The following is a 20,857-nucleotide window of genomic DNA, read 5'->3' on the forward strand; positions in this document are numbered from 1 at the left end:
TAAGTCTGCATACCGTACAGAAATGTATAAATAACCACGAAATGTAGCTTTTGAAAGCCATCCCCCACTGTCAAATTCATACATTTGAATAACTTCTTATTAGTTAAGCAACTTCTCTGTCTTTTATCTCTGGAAGAAATGTGGTATTAAGCAAGAGGGCCCGCTGAAGTGCAAGTCAAGGACCCTAGAAAGCAAACATTATGATTCTTCCTTTTCAGCAGTCTGAAGCTTTACTCTTGAGACAGCTCCAGAGACATTAAACGATGGGCGAGGAGGAGAAGGACGGTTCAATAGAAGCCCAGTCGTGTCGCTGCAGCAGCTGACATACATTAACACTGCTCATTGAACACTCAATGTCCACTCTTGACGAACAAGCCTCTGGGGAACCGAGCGCATCGAACCCTCCATTCATATGAGTGGGCCACGCTCTTTGACCAGAGTGCTCCGCCTGGAACTCAAATACCCACAAACCCTGAGGGACCATGACGATGTCATCTTCGTCTACATAACTCACTTACTGCAGGCCTGCAATATTTAAAACGCATGCTTCTTTGGTCTAGGTCGTGCTTTGAATGCCCGGGCCAGCCATCACTTTGTCCACCCCGGTCTGTACATGCACAGACAGCATGTAGGCTACCTTCAGGTCACACATATGTGTTTGTGATCAGATTTATATAAAGTGGTACACATATCTTTTCAGCGGCACTAACTCAAATGGTTGTTTGGTTGAAGCAAAAAAAAAAGAATGCTGGCGGAGTAAATTAAAAACATTTCATACAAAACCAGTAAAATAAATTCAACATTTCAAACAAAACCTAGTTCCATCAGCAAGTAGGAACCGATGCATGACGCAGTAACACAGCCAGAAATTAGTTCTTGAAGAAAATGTCAAAGCAACCAACCCATTGCAGTTGGCCTTTAGAGTGAGGCGAGGTCAGCAGTATGTTGTGGTGGATGTTTAAAAGTTAATTCATGCATTTCCAAACTTTCAAAGAAATCCTGCCTGTACTAGGATTAGGTGTGTGTGTGGGGCGAGTGGAAGCGTGTGTCTGTGGCTGGAATTCAATTATATGAATGTGGGTATTAATTGCAGGGAGTTTTGTGGAACTGGGATTTATGTGTGTGTTTGTGTGTGTGTCTGGTGTTAGTTTGTGTGTGTGTCTGGTGTTAGTGTGTGTGTGTGTGTGTGTGTGTGTGTGTGTGTGTGTGTGTGTGTGTGTGTGTGTGTGTGTGTGTGTGTGTGTGTGTGTGTGTGTGTGTGTGTGTGTGTGTGTGTGTGTGTGTGTGTGGCGCTCACAAATTGAAGAATTTACAGAAATTCAATTACACCCAGTATTAAGGAGTTGCTCCCGTGCTGCGGAAGGTAAACAGCATTGATCCGGGGCCCTTTATGCACAATAGAACAAATGTGCAATTCATCAAGGGCCAGCTCCGTATTGTAGCTCTGCAGTGTGGTGTATGGTTTCATTATAACCAGTATTTACACCCTGAGGGCAGCCTTGGCCACAAAACACACACAGCGCCTTCACCTCCATCAGACCAGGGCAAGATGCAACACAATATTTCAAGTGTTGATTCTTGTATAATCCTACCATTGAAAAAAATTTGGTGGTTTCTTTCTCAATATTGCCTAAGCTAAAACAGACTTTTATCTCTTGTGTCAAGAATGAGTGTGTTTTTCCCTGCTGTTTTCTTTTCAGCCATTTCAATGACTATTGAAAGACGTGCTATCACTTCAGAAAAAAAAATGTATTTAAATCAGAGTGTTGTTTGGGGTTACTTGTGCATGCAAAAGCTACTGCTGCTAGGCTACTTGTGCAGCCAGAAATACTGTTATTTCTGAGACAAAAACGAGGGAATTGGGGCTTTCTGGCGTTGGCTGGGCTGGCTGTTTCAGGGAACCCTGCATAGAACTCATAGTTGAATACTGCCTCTCAAGTAAATGTCAACGCCCTAGTCCGAACTGTATCCCTGTTTGCCAAAAATGTTGATGTTTTCTCTAACTTATCCCCAAGCTAAAGCATAAAATATATTAAAATGGTTGATGGTTAATAACTGATTGTTCATGACTTCAAGTGCCTTAATGAAATACATTTACCTTGAATTGAAACATTATCCTCTGTAAAAAGCGCAACTTGCATACCAAGTACTTCACCTTTGAATGTGGGGCGATCTCAAGCCTTCTCTATGTCCACCTTGTTAGTTACCCCGGCTTTTAAATGCCTTGACATTTAGGTCAGAGCCTCAATAACAGCTTGAGAGACGTTTATGGAAGCCAGTGAGACGAAGTTGTACGTTAGGAATAGGTCACTTACAGGACACAAGCCTACTGACAGGATACCATCATTAGTACAGGACACTATCCTACTTACAGGACACCAGCATTCCTACAGGAAACCAGCCTACTTACTTACAGGACACTAGCCTACCTACAGGACACCAGCGTAATAACAGAACAACAGCTTTCCAAAAGGACACAAGCCTACCTACAGGACAGCAGCCTACCTACAGGATACCACCCTGCCTACAGGACACAAGCCTACATACAGGACAGCAGCCTACCTACAGGACACCACCCTGCCTACAGGACACAAGCCTACATACAAGACACAAGCCTACCTACAACGCACCAGCCTACCTACAAGACACCAGCCTACCTACAAGACAGCAGCCTACCTACAAGACAGCAGCCTACCTACAACACCCCAGTCTACCTATAACACCCCAGTCTACCTACAAGACACCAGCCTACCTACAAAACAGCAGCCTACCTACAACACCCCAGTCTACCTACAACACCCCAGTCTACCTACAAGACACCAGCCTACCTACAAGACAGCAGCCTACCTACAAGACAGCAGCCTACCTACAACACCCCAGTCTACCTATAACACCCCAGTCTACCTACAAGACACCAGCCTACCTACAAAACAGCAGCCTACCTACAACACCCCAGTCTACCTACAAGACAGCAGCCTACCTACAACACCCCAGTCTACCTACAAGACACCAGCCTACCTACAACACCCCAGTCTACCTACAAGAATCCAGCCTACCTATAGGACAGCAGCCACACATATGACCCCAGTAAAGGAACGCCTTTACCTGTCCCCTAAATCCTGCAACCTAACCCTCACCCCTCTCACCTGATCCCATCCCACGCTACCTGAAACTGACGGCCGGTAAGCAGGGAAACAGCCTGTAAAATATGGGACTAGCGCACTAGTGTCCTCGATGTGAAGCACCTCTTCGTCTCCGAGATGTATGTCAGCGTTGAGAAAAAGGGCAGAGGGCTGAAAAGACGGCGAGGCATATTTCTCACTTGGTCACTCTGGGCTGAAAAGAGGTGCTTTTCACGTCACTCTGCTGTCAGGGTTTAACAACTCCCCCTCGTTGGTCTCAGCTCTTGGCTTCAGCCTACCATACCGCAGAGGTTGACATTGAATCGGATATTTACCATGAAATTAAAAATGATATTTACCATGATATTATATATGATGCTTTATTATAGAGTGAGATAGAGAGGAAGGTATGGGAGATAGAGGGGAGGACATGAAGCAAATAACAACGGTCAGGATTCGAACCCGGGTCGCTGCGCTCAGGTCCGAGCCTATATGGTACGCACTCTATCCGATGAGCCACTGAGTATTTACTGAGATATTTATACGATATTTACCATAACATTTACCATGATATTCACACCGATATTACCCACGATATAATAAATAGAGCCCGTTCTAATTCAAGCCAGTCCCTGCCTCCTCCCTCCTACTTTCGCTATGCGTGACCAGAGGCTGCAGAGCTCAGGGAGGCAGAGGCGAGGTCAAACAGCAGGCAGACAGGTGTAGCTAAACCAGGGTAGTCGTGGAAGACTCCAACGGTAAAGAACACATCTGGGGGCCCTCGTTGCTAGGGAAGGGGGGGCTGCCTGTGCCGACAGAAAATAAAAAGCCTTCCCTATTCACCAGTGTGTCCACACAGCAGACTCTGGTCTCTTTTCAGAATCAGCACGCCGGGACTATGGAAAGACTATTTTACTGGACAGGGGGGGGGGGGGGGGGGGGGAAGTGTCTATTGTGCGGCTAATCTCTGAAAGCGCTGACATGCTTTGTGTCCCACATTATCTTCAGCTATCCAGGAGCCGAGCAAAGCATGAAATCGGGAGCTCTGTCAGGAATTTATCTGCATATCTAGTTGGATCAGCAGTGAAGACCGGGCTGACATGCTAAGCCTTAACTAGACACCCCCCCCCCCCCCCCCCCAACCCCAATCCTGTCTGAATGCAGCCACCGCGCCACCGATGGTTCCTGGGTAACACTGATTCTACACACGATATCAGGGGGTGTCTAACACGGATACAAGCGCATTCTAACAATGAAAGCCCCTTACACGTGACTCGGCACTGGGGGCCTACAGTGGTTCCCCCTTTCCTTCAGGATAGAACCATGTATTTTTTATGTTCCTTCCTATACATTCTATAGATGGAGCCTCGTTAAGTTTTCCCCGTCCTGTTTTAGAGAAGGGAATGGCTTCTTCTTGCCCTAATGCCATACAGTACTTAGCATTGTGCGGCATCTATGCTTGGCACGTGGTTCTTTGAACATCCTTACAGTGCCGACAGTGATATATCGTTGTTTCTCTTTCTTCAGACAAATTTACCTACTTATTGCAAGTCGCTTTGGATATAAGCGTCTGCTAAATGCCCTAAATGTAAATGTAAATATAGTAGTCTAGTAGTCTACCAACCCTGAGAATGAGGACTAGAGGGCCCAAAGCCAGCCCAGGACCCCCCAGCCCTGCTAGTGAAGGGGGGTTTCCCTGTGAGGCCGGGCAGCCTGCCTGCCTCCAAGTCACTCCGTCCCCGCGAGGAACGGAAAGAAAAGAGTTAGATGGAAAAAGGAGGACTTTGGAGCTTAAGAATAAATAAATGTTCCTGGCCGGGGTGATGAATGCTATGCTATTAATATCCCGCAATGAGGCCAAACCACCCTGGTTGAGATCTGAAGCCAAGACCTCACCAGGTCCCAGGGATGACAGAACCTAGCCCAGGAGTCCACAAGATCTCCCATTGGTCTTTGTCCTCATCATCATCATTGTCAACATCATCTCAAATTTCAGCCTTCCGAAATTCTAAATTGAAAGATAATCATTCAACTGTAGGTAAATGTCAAACTTAACAATGAGGCGCTTAACAAGATACCAAGGCTATAGTTCAGCATTACCATTGAGCAAAGTTCAAACTTTGAGTAACCATGAGGGGCAACAGAATGTCATTTTGAGTGGTTGGTGGTGTGGTGTGGATGGTGTTGTGGTGGTTGAGGTGGGTGGTGGTGGTGGTGCTATTGCCGGTGCTATGACACTGCTCTCCCATGCATCAATGGTGCATTCAGAATGAGTACATCCTTCATGTCGAATGAGTCCCTGGTCTGCTGACGGGCGGGGTAATAAGAAGTTAGTGGATGTGTGGCATTATTACTCTGAAATCACAGTAACAGAGGACACAGACTCACCGTTACCCCGGTTGCTACTCCTTCCCTGCCACAATTTCCAGCTATTCTTGTTCCACGGCACATCAGCCCCCCATTGGGGATTAAACAAAAACATTTCTCTCCCGCTAGGCCCAGATATGTTTCTTCCCCCTTTTGTGGGAACACACTTAGTGAAAATCCATAAAAAAGAAATGGAAAAACCCAGAACCTCTTAAAGCTAGTACACCGAGAAGGTGCTCGGGGAAGGCCTTTAGGAACCAGCAGCTGGAAGCGGGCTGAGAGTCTTGAGCCCCGCGTTTGGTGACGCTTGAGAGACATCAAGCAGCGCAGACAACGCGCGCACACACACACACACACACACACACACACACACACACACACACACGGGGTAGAGTGACCCTTAGCAGACTGACCCCTCCTGATTTATACACGCATGAAAACCTCATCACGTTGACCACACTAACTACCCTTCATGCAAGCACTATTTGCCTATGCAAAGCACTCATGTGCGTGTAGTGTCCACCGTGTGGTTGAGGTACTCATTCACGGTGACTTATGGGGTATTGTTTGGCGTCAGACCCGCACTTATGGTGCGTGTGTTTGCATAGCGTCTATTGTCCGCGGATTGCGGCTAATGCACCTAAATTTCCCTTAAGGTTTTTTGATCTTATCTGAGTAAATAAACATGTTATTGCCACACACGCACACCCTGAACGCACACACACACACACACTTGTGTATGGGTGACGTCATCGTTGCTGAGAGACTAATAAAGGGAGGAGGTGCATTCCATTCAATTGTGCAACTTTTCAAAATAGTTCCAACTATCAGAAAAACAGGAATTATGAAAGTTTAACCTACAACCTCTTGAAAACTTCCCTCCCGAGTTCCCCTTACCGTAAGCTCATCCAACTCAATATGAACAACGCCATGTTACATCTTTGCTTTTGGTTTTCCACATCACCTCAAGGCGACTGAGTTGACCAGAAAAGAAGACATCATCAATGCACCATATATGCTAAATGCTATCTTGGTTAAATCAAAGTTGGCTTCTTGTTAGTCCACTACAGAGGTGAACACAAGCAGACTGAGGGACAGAGTCGGTGTTCTCTCCACTAATGGGAATCATGAGGAGCATAAACACGTGTGTGTGCGTGCGTGTGCGTGCGTGTGTGTGCATGTGCATACAAGACAGCACGAAGTAACCATAATTAGATTCAGAAGATGCCTTTTGCTACATACCAGATTATTATTTTTTAATGATATAGAATAAATTGGTTTCCATATCAACCATTCTAAGTTTACCTGTCGTTCACGTCATTATGCCCAACCCACTCAGGAAATGTCACGGTATGCTTCACTTCCTGTTGCTGATAACATTCATCACCACTGGGATGCGTGTATGCTCATCTTGCGTGTGCGAGTTATGCTGTGGCTAATGACTCACTTGGACGGATCCATAATGAACACACTTGTAATACACACATAATAGCGACATATGCATGCCAAATAATCGACCAAAGCGTCAGTGAGGCGGTTTTAATAACATGGGAGGGGGGCAATGTTTTTCTTCACTATAAATTGTAAGATCTAATTATTTGAATAAAACGTAAGGATTTACATGCAAAGAAACGCCATTTGCATGAGTATTTACAGTGTAAATAACGGCATTAGGTACATGTGGGGACACTCTTATGCAAATGAGTGAACGTGCGATAAAAAGGTGAGCTTATCTCGTGGGAGCCGAACTCCCCGCCCAACGCCGACCTCACATTCCACAGATTCCCTCCCTAACCTCACCTGCCTCTTCACTCCTCCCTCTCACTCCCTCCTGTCTCACCCCTCCCTCTCACTCACTCCTCTATCCCGTCACTCCCTCCCCTATCCCCCTCACTCCTTGCTCCCTCTCACTCCTCTCTCCCTCTTCACTCCTCTCTCCACCCCACTCCTCTCTCAACCTCACTCCTCTCTCAACCTCACTCCTCTCTCCACCTCACTCCTTCTCTCTCCCTCTTCACTCCTCTCTCCACCTCACTCCTCTCTCCACCTCACTCCTCTCTCCCCCTCACTCCTTTCTCCCTCTGAATCCTTTTCCCCTTCTCAGTCCCCCAAGGGTGTTCCTCTACGACCATTCAAGGGAAAAAAGTAGGAGTATATATATATAGGCCTATAGTCCTACTTTTATACATACACATATAAATGAATCTATACTCCTAGACGATAGACTGTGGAAATGCCCTCGGTTGTTCCCACAGCGAGCACTCCCGTGACCCGTTCCGTATGTCTGCAATTAGGTTTTCAATCTCCCCGGCGAAAGCGCTGACACAGCCGCGGAACGCCGCGAAGAGAGCCCCGAAGAAAGCCCCGAAAAAAGCACCAGAACCGGCCCAAGGTGTGCTGCAATGCATCGGTCCCACGGAACCACAGTGTCCCCGAAGAGTATCCACTGATGCGCGATACTTTTCACATGGCAGTGCTATGCACCAAAAAAGAGAGACCGCACACACTTCTCCGCTGTCCATGTGGAAACTTTACGCGTAAGTTGATCGATTCCCCCTTTTCGGGAAGAAGATCCTTCATTTTAGTTTTTTTTTTAGCTTTTCAGTTTTTTTCTATAGTTCGCGGATAAAAAAATAGTATAGTTCCGTACCTGGCGGAGGGTTGTTTTAGTGCTGGGCTAAGTTGTTGGGCTGGATCCCAATGAGAATGTGTAACTTCATAGGTAATCGTTCCCGTGGTTTAGTCCCATGCGTGTGGAGGAGGGAAGGTGTCCTCCATGGTCTCCGGAACAAGAAGACTCTCCGTGGCTCTGCACCCAAACTGGAGGAATACGAGCGTGAGTGACGTCAGGCTTTGGTGGGGTTTTTGCAGTGCTGGGTCCTTATTGGCTCCGTTGGGATAAGAGGGCGTTTCCGTGTGAGTGGCATCGTCGAATGGACAAATGGCGAGGCGGTTATAGTTCCCTTGGTTACAAATGTTGTCGTTGACTGGACGCTTTAAAACCGCCACCACCACAAGGTAGGACGGTCAAATAGTCACTTAACTCAAACACTTTGCTCGTTAAAAGTGCTATTTTCAACGAATTATTAAGTATTCAAAAACTCTCTAGCCTGCCAAGAGAAAATCCATTATTTATATGGTAGGTCTACTTCGTTTAGCGTGGTTGTCCAGCGATTTAACGAGAAACAGTGTCCACTTATTTTGGGAATGCGCAGAGATTGCTTGCCAAAGAAGTGCAACATCATGTCTCATGTTCTCACTTGAACGATTGCTGGACGAATGAAATATCACCAAAGCATTGCGTGTTTGACCACCATATATCAGCATCTTATCTGACACCGGGACTCGTGGCCAGAAGAGTGAACCCCTCGAACAGTGAGATGGGACACTCCGAAACCCGGAGCAGGCTATGATGGAGAGAGGGCGTCCTGGTAATCATGAGGAATATTAAGTGGTGTCATTAGAGGGCCATATAGCCCCGGTCCTTATCATCCTTTTCGCACAGGCAGCATACAATATTGATTATGCAATGTACAGCATTATATTATGGCAGTCTTTAGTCAGGGGATGGGCTCCGCTCTGAAGTCTACTGCAGGGCATTTTAAGCAGTGTTATGGTAGGATGGTCAATAAATACAAGGATTAGTTACTGCACAGAAAGCGAGCAAGCAAGTAATAGCAAGAGTGAAATTCCCCCAAAACATTCACATAACTAACAAACTATTGTTGCCCTATAGCCTTAAGATCTGGCCTTATCTTGTATATCTTCATCCCAGACAATAAATAGAGTACAGCCTGTACATTACATTGTGCAAGGGCGTAGGAACCGGGGGGGACGGAGGGGACGTGTCCCCTCCAATATCGGAGACAGGCGCATTTGTCCCACCTAAAAATTATATACCGGATCTGTCAGGTTTCCGATATGTGTCCCCCCCAATGTTAAACTCATTCCTACGCCCCTGACATTGTGAGTTACTGTTTGTCTCAACAGACTTTCTCCCCATACCTCAACAGCTGCAGTAGGATGAGTGGAAGGGATCTGCGAGCCTTCATCACACAGTGCAGAACACAAGATGGTGCAGGTCAGTTATGGGGTTGCATCTTAAATATCAGGACATGATAGCATATATATTATATACTTATCATCCAGACGTTGTTATATTGATATAGTGGTGATCAAAGCAATGCCCAGACGAGGGGGTGAGGGTAGGAGGTTGTGAGAGGCACAGTGTATTCACCTGTCTCTTGGCATCACAGCTGAACCACGGCAGCCAGAGCTGGCTATAGTTATCAGGAGCCGGACTCCTGTGTGTCTCTGGACACCACTCTCCAGCCAAGCTGAAAAACATATTGATCACCTCATGCAGTTACAGCAAAGCACCCGACAGTTGTTGGGGGTGTTGTGTTAGTGGTTTGTTTTCATCATGAGCTTTTTAATTTGAACTTGACATCAGGAGTAAAAAAGGAATGCATTTTATTAAGAAGCACCTTATCATAACCAGGAATAATTAAAAATACATAACAGGAAAAAATAGTTACAATTCTAAAAACAAGTAAATACAAACCAATAAATAACAGTGGATGTGGTCAAATCATTCAGAAAATAACTAAATGAGCCACTTCATTTACTTTAGGCAAACATCTGGTCTGGAAGAGGGATGGTTCTGTCAGCAGCCGGTGCCAGCCCACAGAATACCAGCGTCTGGAAGCCGCCCTGCAAGCAAGACGTCAAGAATCGGAAACCATCGCACAGAAGGTACTCTGAACCCCGCCTGTGATCCATCTCCTACGTACGCTTATAATGAAAACTTGAACCATTTCCTAGGTCTGGTTCAGCGGATTTATAAATATGGAACAGGATGGAAATAACGATCAACCGCGCTATAGTGATGGAGCCATCAGTGGTTTTCTACCAAGTTCACCTAATGCCTGTTGTTTACTTCTCAAAGCCCATTATCTGCCGGTCTTTGGGGAAATGCTCGATATTGACAGCTGATATTAGGGTTGTAAAAACATCATGGCTGGTCTGACTCTGTCTGACCATAGACCTCTTTCTCTCTCTGTCTCTCTCTCCTTTGTCTCTCTCTCCTCTCTCCCCTCTCCTCTATCCTCTCCCCTCTCTCCTCTTTCTCTCATCTCTTATAAAACACAAGCAACCCAGGCCACACGAAACTCAATTGCAGTGTTAATAAGTGTCCTGTCTGCTGAGGAGACCTTGAGATCTCTCTTTAAAACGCTACCGAGTGGGATATTACCGCCGTGGAGTAGGAGATGAATATTCAGGAGGCTCAGCCGGGGGTCCTCTGCACTGTTTGAAGTTCATTCATCCCCTCCTCTTTGCATTTATACAAGTTCTTAGAAGTTATTGCGGGGGTTGGGAGAGATCAGGCCGGTAGTCCTCCGGTGTTTTAATTGGTAAACGGTTTATAGTATCTCATTACTGTTGCCGGTGGGCCGGTCCAATCCTGGCCCTTTCTTTCTCTCTCTCTCCCTGCGTGGACTAGATAAGGGAGAGCTACGTTGGCGTGGGTTTGGTGCTGGGAGCTAGCCTGCAGAGGCATCTCCAAACGACCAGGGAGGGAGGAAGGGATTGGAAGGAGGAGAAGAAGGAGGGGAGGGGGGAGGGAGGGAGGGGAGGGACGGTGGGGAGAGAGGAGGGAAGGGAGCAGAGGGGAGGATGGGAGGGAGGGGAGGAACGTTGGGGAGAGAGGAAAGGAGAGGTGATCAGGGAGGAGAGGGGAGGAGGGTAAAGAGGGAGGAGAAGGGTGGGGAGGATGGAGGGAGGAGAGGGTAGGAGGGCTTGAAACCAGGAGAGAGAGGAGAGGAGGGAGAGCAAGGAAGGAGGGAGGAGGGAAGTGAGGGGAGAGAGGAGAGGAAGGGGGAGAGAAGAGGGGGGAGGGGATGGGACTCAATGGCAGCAGGGGGCCCCAGGTGTTCGAAACAAATCTGCTGTCTCCAGAGAAGCTGGCTACACAGTTGGATTGTAACAGCTAGAATCAGAATAAATAAGAATCGGGGGTCTTTTGATTAGGAACTTTGTGGGGGCTGTTCCATCCCTAGTGGGTTCCACTCCTAGCCGAAAGGTACTGGGTCTGTTGCCCAATGTCCACTGCCTACCTGTAGGCAACCTAGAATAAAATGCCTGCAGCCTAACCCCTAGTTGTACATTAACGAGAATGGTGATAGGAGCCACCAGGTAATATCAATATGTTTTAGGGGCTTGTAGGAGAGGATGCATCTATTCTAACGAGAAGATTACCTCGCCCTTCTGAAACACAACAGGAACACTGAAGGTTGAACAGTCAACGAAACAAAAGATGGCGTTAACATCCTCAAGGAATAGCTTTGCCTGGTATGAACCCTGACAGTATATCAACGATGTGTATGCATGATACATGCTGTGTTGATTAATAAAACCCACTCGGTTGTAGCCAGGGAAAGAAGCCGTTGGAAAATCACATGCAACCGCTTCCAGCCGCGTGGCGTTCCCGCGGCGTAATTGCAACTTAGGGGAAGATTTCTGACGTACAATTATCTGAGCTAGCGACCTGTGTAAACCCAGCTGATAGACAATTATGTGCTTTGCTGAAAAGTGGAGCGGGATGCGCGGGATGTTCCCTGCATAATGAAAAAGGAAAAAGAGACGAGGACAGATGAAGACATTCAGTGACACCCCCTCCTCCTCCTTCACCCACCCCCCCTCTCCTATTCCTGCCACCAACATGACAACATGTTCCACACGCGTGTTTCAATATCACACCGTTCACATTAACCGCATCTTCGTAACACCAGCCTGATGCTGTTCAACACCCTCCCCCCAGCAATTAAGGCTCATTCTTATACATGTTCACGGCAGAGCCATGGACACTGGCAGAACCAAACCACCGGGTTTCATGCGTTCCCCTGATGCCCTGAGAGACACAGAGGAAGCCACGTCACCTTGACCATAAGATAAGACGACGACCTACTTAGTTCCGAGGGCGGGCTGACCTGTCTCGTAAGCCCCCCGACACCTTGGCCCCCTTATTCTACATGCCGTGTCCTTCATGTCTGTGTGTCCAGGCGTTAAAGCACTGGGTAGAAATGACTGGATTTGATTCCCTGGTGACCCTAACCCCTTCTTTGATGCCTACAAACCACCGTAATGATCTGAATTAAACTGTTTTTTTTGGAGTTAAGGGACTAAATGACTAGTATTGATCACCTGGGTCTTTCCATCATATAGGTCAATGTACTATCCCGTCCACCCCATCTGAAGGAATTGCACAGTTTAGTAACACGTTCAATATAATTAGCATGATTGAAATCCAAACATTAAAGTCTTATTGGTTTATTGGAGTGTACAATAAACCGTGTTTTAAACACCACCACCACCCTGCATCCTTGTGTCTGGAGGAGCCCAGAAAAGCCACCTGGGTGGGGTGTGGTATCGTCGTTGCTACAGTCACATTATAATACCCCACATAGAACCCACCCACATAGACATGGAAACCAAACCTAAGGAAACCAATTGGAATGCAGCCAATTCCAGTGGGTGTGAATACATGAATCTCTCAATGATGTTGTCTTTTTACTCCTCAGGTTCAGAAGACTCTGTCTGCAGCCAGGTCGTCCAAGGAGACGTCGCTGCTCCGACAACACAGACAGGTGTGGTCCCGGGAACACCTGAGGCTGAGGACAGCAGAGTAAGAACACAATGCTATGAATATTAATATTGTTGTTATTGTAAGCTCCTCCTAGGAATGAACAAGTCTGACACCCCAAGTGATTTACGAGCACTCTGCTTTCACCGTGACGGTTGAGAATCACACACACACACACACACACACACACACACACACACTCACACACATACACACATACACATACAAACACATACACACAAACAGAGGAGAGAGATGATTTTGGGGCAGAGGTGTGAGACCACCGTGGGACTGAGACTCACCAGGGGGTCCCCAGCAGGAAAGGGGCCCCCAGCAGGACAGGGGCCATGAAGGCACTGTCATGTGACAGGAAGGTAGTATAATACTATACTACCACTACTACACTACTTCTAATAATACTATACTAGTACTACAACTATACTACTACTACTACTGGGCTTCTACTGCTAGTTCAATCCCCGGCTCCTCCTATCTGAGTGTCGAGGTGTCCCTGAGCAAGGCACCTTACCCTAACTGCTCCCGACGAGCTGGCTGTCGCCTTTGCGTGGCTGACTCTGCCGTCGGTGTGTGATTGTGTGTATGAGTGGGTGATTGTGAGGCAATATTGTAAAGCGCTTTGGGTGGCCACTGGTTATAGAAAAGGCGCTATATAAATGCAGTCCATTTACCATTTACTATACTACTTTTACTACTATACAAGTACTACTACTGTGCTTCTACAACTAAACTACTACTACTGTGCTTCTACTACTATCCTACTACAACATCATCGTGTTGTTTCTGTCCCGCTGCTGCAGGGAGACGGCAGTTAGTGACCTGGAGGGTTTTGTAGCACAGCTCGGCTCAACCAATGAGCTTCAAGATCACGGCTCGACCAATGAGCTTCAAGAGCACGGTAAACTAGCTAACAGTGAAGTTTGAAACGTCAGCACAAACATCCTAGTCCCTGTACATTATGTCACTGAGCATGGGGTGTGTGTTTGTGTGCATGCATGCGTGTCTGTGTGTTTGTGCGTGTGCGTGCTTGCGTGCGTGTGTGTGTGTGCCTTTGTATGTCAGGCCTGTATCTTGAAAGGGAGAGAGAGCTTTTCAAGATGGCCACAGTGGAGCCTGTTCTCCAGCTCCGAGACGACCTCCGCTTCAGGATGGATGAACTCCTCGCCCAGCCCCGTACTCTCCACCCCTCTGAAGGACTGCAGATACAGCAACAGGTGTCTGGACCCACTCTGCCATTGCACACAGCTTGTAAACGCTACTAACCTTCAGAATCGTGTCATCCGAACTCCAGTTCTAAAACGGTGCTTGTTATTGCAATCATAAACGCATTATAGGCATCATTTGGGGGAGATGGCCAGCCGGCAGTGCTTACACCAGTGAACCGAGTTCCTGGCTTGTGTCTTGTCAGTGTTTGCCAGCATTTTTATGAAGTTTCCTGCAATGAATGTCAGTGGCTCTCCCGTCGCCAACTGAAAAAGGACAGGGCGCTCTGCAGACCCAGCCAGAGTTGAGGTGATTCAGACGTGAGTCGGTTTATAGTGTCCCCTGGGCCCCTGTAGCTCTGTCACTGTTATTGACGCCCCCTTACCCCTGACAGTGGCCACGTCACCCCCTAGGAACTTCAATCTGCCTTTAATGCCTGACATACTTTCTTTTTGGAGGAGGCAAATCTTCTTGGCAACCATTTTGTTTGTCATGTGTCCGGCTTGGGCTTAATTATTCCCATGGTCACTCTCCATTCCTCTCTCTCTCTTTCCCTCTCTCTCTCTCTCACACACACACACACACACACGCACTCGCACACGCACACACACACACACACACACACACACACACACACACACACACAACCACACACACGCTCTCTCTTTCATTCCTCTAATTCTGGGCTCCCCACCTGAGTGCATCGCCACAATAGAGACCCCCCCAGCACAGCTTCTATCCCCTCCTCTCCCTACAAACACACCCAGACACACACACACACACACACACACACACACACACACACACACACACACACACACACACACACACACACACACACACACACACACACACACACACACACACACACACAAACACACACGCGCACACACACACACACACAAACACACCCTTTTCTTTTCTGTTTGAGATGAGCTTGTTTCTTCTTTTCTCCCCAACTCCTCCTTCAGAATAACTTTCTTTCTTTCTTACATGGTCCGTTACGTTCTGCATGAGCTAGAATGTCCCTGTTGCTTCCAACCAGCTCCGGCACCTTAGAGATCCCCCAGGGAGCAGAGCCCAGGCCGTGGACCGGGGTGTGTTTATGGGGAGTATTTTGACACACGTACTCATGCTACCATTGGCTACTTGTTACCCTTAACACAGCATGAAATCGTTGTCATTACACTCTGGGAGCCCCATAGTACTTGACTTATCAATATAATTTCAGTGAGTCACACATCCTGTTCAAGCATTTTGGTCAGATGATGTGGTCCAATACGCTCCACTAAACCCCCCAGAACAGCTTGCTGTGGTTGTGTGTCAGTCACTGAAATGTGTTTTTTAATTACTCAGAAACATTTGTGTTGTCACCAAACACCTGCTCCTTGAAGCTTGCTGTCGTTCGCCTTTTTCTTTTAATTATGATTATTTCAAACCAATCTGTTACAAGTTCCCAGTCGGTACTGTGAATCTGCATAAATCTACCTAAGGCTTCGATATCGACCCTCCACGTACCTCCAGGGTGAAACCTCTGTGTTGCTCGGCTGTTTTGAATCTTTAAACATTCCCGGCATCAGCACCGCGGAGAGAATGATTCTAATGGACGCTGTCGGATCGATGCATCAGCGGCTAATAAATAAAGCCACTAGAAACCAGGGTTCTACCTACGTGTCACCAGCGTGGAGATCACTACTGACTGCTCGTCTATAAGTGAGCGTCACGTTGAGAGTCAGAGCGAGGTGATAATGTGAATCATAGGCGGAGATCTGAGAATCAATCCTACACGCGCACACACACACACACACACACGCACACGCACACGCACACGCACCACAAAAACTGTCTAGACCTCTTGATGTGTGCCCACCAATCTGGGAGCCGTGACCAAGGTAGCACGAAAAGCAACACAATTACAAGGTTGAAACAAGCGTTTCATTGTTGACCATTTCTCCAAGCCAAGGACCGTGATATTTCACCGTGAAGTGGACATGATACATTTCCTGGCAGGTCCCGGATCGCGGCACTACGTTCTCCGCTGTCTGACAGAAGGTCAGACCGCGTAGCCGGCAGGATCCCCTACGCTGCGTCCCATGACTGTGGGCTGCGATTTCTTTTCTCTCCTTAATCTCCTTTATCTGCTCACCCACAGGTGAACCTGGTGAAGCAGCAGCAGGGGGCGGTGACGGGAAGGCTGCGTGCTGAGCTGCTGGCGTTGGAGGAGGAGATGGCAGCCCTGGGCCTAGAGGTAGGACGTCCACGTAGCTCTGCACTGCACTAATGGGATTATTTCCAGGGTCGGTGAGGCTCAGCCAGCCGTCACTTGATATTGTGTAAAAACATCCAAAATATCTGGTTGGTTAGCGAGTTTCTCTGCTGTGAAGGGTTTCTGGGTTCAAACACCAATGTGTGCAGTCTGTAGGCATCCTATTGCAAGATGCCCCCTAGTCCCTACCTGCTCCTTACTGACCTTTCTCTGTACTGTCTAACCCCTACCTGTCCTTAATGACCTGTCTTTGTACTGTCTGGCCCCTACCTGTACCTTACTGACCTGTCTCTGTACTGTCTAGCCCCTACCTGCTCCTTAATGACCTGTCTTTGTACTGTCTAGCCCCTACCTGTACCTTACTGACCTTTCTCTGTACTGTCTAACCCCTACCTGTCCTTAATGACCTGTCTCTGTACTGTCTAACCCCTACCTGTCCTTAATGACCTTTCTCTGTACTGTCTAACCCCTACCTGTCCTTAATGACCTGTCTCTGTACTGTCTAACCCCTACCTGTACCTTACTGACCTTTCTCTGTACTGTCCAACCCCTACCTGCTCTTTAATGGCATGTAACTGAATTCCCTTTCATCTATCTTTAGAAAATGATATATAATCATGAAAAAAAAGAAAGAAATCATGAATTATTATAATTATGGGAATCAGCATCTCTTTGTCTAACCTCTCCCGTCTCTGTATGCATATGACTGCCCCAACCCCAAGGGCTGTGTGGCGTGTGGGTCTGAGGCAGACCCAGAGCCGGTTCCAGGGGAGGTGCTGGAGGCAGACTGTCCCTACCCAGAGCTGAAGCTCTCCGTGCTGCAGAGCTTTCAGACACTGGCGGAGAGCTACCAGTCCAGGCAGCGCGGCATCACGGAGCGCCTGGGGGGCATGGACAGGTGACTCGCGGCCGGAAGACCCGCGTGGCCGCGCCTCAATGTCCCTTTAGCGTTAGGACAGACTGCAGGACTTATGTGGAAGATGGCAGCGTTATAGTCTTTATTAATGAACATGCCATCCTTTTTGATTTCAAAAATTAAGAAACCTATATTGAGATCCAATCCTTTATTTGTCTAATCCACCCTCCTCCCCCACCCCTTCAACCAGTCAGCCCAGAAACAATAGGAGGTTGATCACATAAATGTTAATGGCATCATTTCGTGTGTGTGGGGGATTTATTGTCTTCTGTTTCTCTCTTTTTGATCCTTGGTTAGCTGTGTTTACATAATTTGTAGAAGCGTGCAGACACGCGGCCCACCCTGTTGCCGTTTTGTTGTTTTGTTGTTTGTAGTGGGAAGTCAACCCCTCCGCAATTCGACTGTAAACCCTGTCAGCAGCATTAACATACACACTACTAATATTATCATTTGTAAACAGGAATAAAATAAGCATGCAGAACCTTAACCAATATCATGTATAATCCAACGGTCGTGTTTCCTAATGTTAGTCTTAGGTTTCTTAATTCAAATGACCAACATGTTAGTGAATCAACCCTCCAATAGGCGGCAGGGTGGTCCAGTGGTTACCGTGTTTGACTCCCAGCAGAAAGGTTGCGGGTTCGATCTCCAAATGTCTGTGATCCTTGAGTCAAGATGCTCTAACACCTACCTTCTCCTGAATGAGCTGTCTCTGCACAGTCTAAACCCTACCTGCTCCTTAATGACATATCTCTGTACAGTCTAACCCCTACCTGTTCCTGAATGACCTATCTCTGCACAGTCTAACCCCTACCTGCTCCTTAATGACCTATCTCTGTACTGTCTAACCCCTACCTGTGCCTGAAGGACCTGTCTCTGTACTGTCTAACACCTACCTGCTCCTGAATGACCTATCTCTGTACTGTCTAACACCTACCTGCTCCTGAATGACCTATCTCTGTACTGTCCAACCCCTACCTGTTCCTGAAGGACCTGTCTCTGTGCTGTCTAACCCCTACCTGTTCCTGAATGACCTGTCTCTGTACTGTCCAACCCCTACCTGCTCCTGAATGACCTATCTCTGTACTGTCTAACCCCTACCTGTTCCTGAATGACCTGTCTCTGTACTGTCCAACCCCTACCTGCTCCTGAATGACCTATCTCTGTACTGTCTAACCCCTACCTGCTCCTGAAGGACCTATCTCTGTACTGTCTAACCCCTACCTGTGCCTGAAGGACCTGTCTCTGTACTGTCTAACACCTACCTGCTCCTGAATGACCTATCTCTGTACTGTCTAACACCTACCTGCTCCTGAATGACCTATCTCTGTACTGTCCAACCCCTACCTGTTCCTGAAGGACCTGTCTCTGTGCTGTCTAACCCCTACCTGTTCCTGAATGACCTGTCTCTGTACTGTCCAACCCCTACCTGCTCCTGAATGACCTATCTCTGTACTGTCTAACCCCTACCTGCTCCGAAATGACCGGTCACCATATTCACTGGAAGTGTCTGCTAAATAACTAAATGCCTTTCGACTGGTGTCAGGTTTTGTGTTGTTGTGTTGACACTCTACATTGCCATGGCGACGCTCCAGTCCTCTTCCAGTCTGCAGCTGATCTCCTGTCCCGGGATCTGTTCCAGGTGCTGCGGCTGGTCTGCCAGCGACCACCTCTGCTTCCAGTGGACAGTGGGTCAATACGGGCCGGACCTGCCCAACCACAGGGCTCTCTGCGCTGACATGCTGCTCCGACTCCTCCCACACAGAACCCGCCAGGACCTGGTCAGTGCTCGAGTACACCGGGAGATACAACAACGTGCCCGGTGGAAGTGGTTGTGGTTGTTTGGGTGTGTGTTGGAATGGTGGGGCTGGAGGGGATCTGTGCGCACGGGCTTTTGTTGTCTCTCGCGAAACGAAACGAAAATAATTGATTTCCCTGCACTCAATGATGCCTGCAGGAGAATCTAAAACACGGATGAACACGGCGAATATACCTACACACACATGTGCATACACACACACACACACACACACACACACAGATGCAAACACATAGGTGCATACACACACACACACACGCACATAAACATACACACACACACTCAGATGCATACACATACATCAGTGAGTGCAAACACACACACACACACACACATACATGCATACACACACATACACACGTACATACATGCTCCCATCTACACACACAAACACACACACACACAAACACAGATGTCATTCCCAGCAGGCTGCAGGATCTGCGGTGTCACCTCACTCACACCGCTGTCTAGCATCACCATGACAACCGCAGGGGCTCTCTCCATCTCTCCCTCTCTCTCTCGTCCCCTGGTCGCCATCATCACTTATCCTCTTCTCTTGCCCAGAGGCCCATCCTTCCATCAGGGGCAGCTGGATGCTGCGTGTAAGAGGCTTCTTCAGGTTGCCAGTGTTTCATCAGAACCCTCTTTTCTAGCTGAGCTGTCTTCTAGCGGACCCTCCGAGTCAACAGATTGCAGGGCTCCTCCTCATGTCTCGGATTAGTCTTATTAAGGCGCACTTCCCATCGCTGGAGACGGACACAAACTCAAACTGGAACTGCAGGCTCCTCTTCATGAAGGAAACATCCTGAATATAGAGTACTTATTATATTACAGAGATAAGGTTGCTACCCGTCTATCTGTCCGTCTCTATCTGTCCAGCTTTAGTATCTGAATAAAGAAAGTGACTCTTGCTCTTCTCCGTGTGAGAGTGAAAACAGAGAGGAGGGCGACGCAACGTAGCGACTGAAGGATTTATCCGGTCGGGCCATTTTCAAAGCTGTGGTTGTTGGTGTTTTGTTTTTCTCACTAATCTTCTTTTTTCTTTGCACTCGCCATAAACATTCCTCCTAGTGTTTGGTGGAGGTCCCAGGGAACAAACAGAAATGGGTCTCTTTTGAAAACCCTTAAAGCCCAGCCCTGCTGCTTTGATGGTGCAGACGCACACCGCCTGTCCCTTCTAACACTTCCCACCGCAACGCTTAGGCACCGCTTTCACATTGTTCTTGGTATAATTGCTGCTTTTGTAAAATATTTCTCTCTTCGTTGTGTCTCCTTAAACCTGCTGGGCAATAACTCAACCAGAGAGGTCAGGCGCTTCATTTTTTCAAACTGTATCTTCTTATTAAACTGGAGGATGCGGTTTTCTGACCTCCTTTATGCCCAGTTAATGTCTTCTTCTGTTTGAATAACACTGTTGTATTTAGCATCATGACCCCCCAACCCCCCCCCCCCCAGTGAGTCACATTATCACTGCAGAAACTGCGCTCCTCCAACAGCCAAACAA

At 47.7% G+C, this 20,857-nt stretch overlaps 2 protein-coding genes across 2 annotated transcripts in view; one reads left to right on the forward strand and one right to left on the reverse strand.

The window, feature by feature from the left end:
- Positions 1 to 8,274, reverse strand: part of LOC307072739 (plakophilin-4-like) — an 81,592-nt gene extending 73,318 nt beyond the window's left edge. The window contains exon 1 of the mRNA XM_079732181.1: positions 8,140 to 8,274. The gene's annotated coding sequence lies outside the window, so the exon portion shown is untranslated. The remainder of the gene's footprint in view (positions 1 to 8,139) is intronic.
- Positions 8,266 to 20,857, forward strand: part of LOC307073884 (coiled-coil domain-containing protein 148-like) — a gene marked incomplete at both ends in the record, with an annotated part of 23,481 nt that continues 10,889 nt past the window's right edge. The window contains 9 exons of the mRNA XM_079733843.1: positions 8,266 to 8,325; positions 9,480 to 9,570; positions 10,123 to 10,244; positions 13,070 to 13,173; positions 13,950 to 14,047; positions 14,212 to 14,363; positions 16,505 to 16,600; positions 17,341 to 17,516; positions 19,177 to 19,315. Coding sequence (XP_079589969.1) covers positions 8,266 to 8,325; positions 9,480 to 9,570; positions 10,123 to 10,244; positions 13,070 to 13,173; positions 13,950 to 14,047; positions 14,212 to 14,363; positions 16,505 to 16,600; positions 17,341 to 17,516; positions 19,177 to 19,315 — 1,038 coding nt within the window. The remainder of the gene's footprint in view (positions 8,326 to 9,479; positions 9,571 to 10,122; positions 10,245 to 13,069; positions 13,174 to 13,949; positions 14,048 to 14,211; positions 14,364 to 16,504; positions 16,601 to 17,340; positions 17,517 to 19,176; positions 19,316 to 20,857) is intronic.

The sequence above is a fragment of the Pollachius pollachius genome (assembly GCF_949987615.1).
Source record: "Pollachius pollachius genome assembly, chromosome: 3".
Classification (NCBI taxonomy): Eukaryota; Metazoa; Chordata; class Actinopteri; order Gadiformes; family Gadidae; genus Pollachius; species Pollachius pollachius.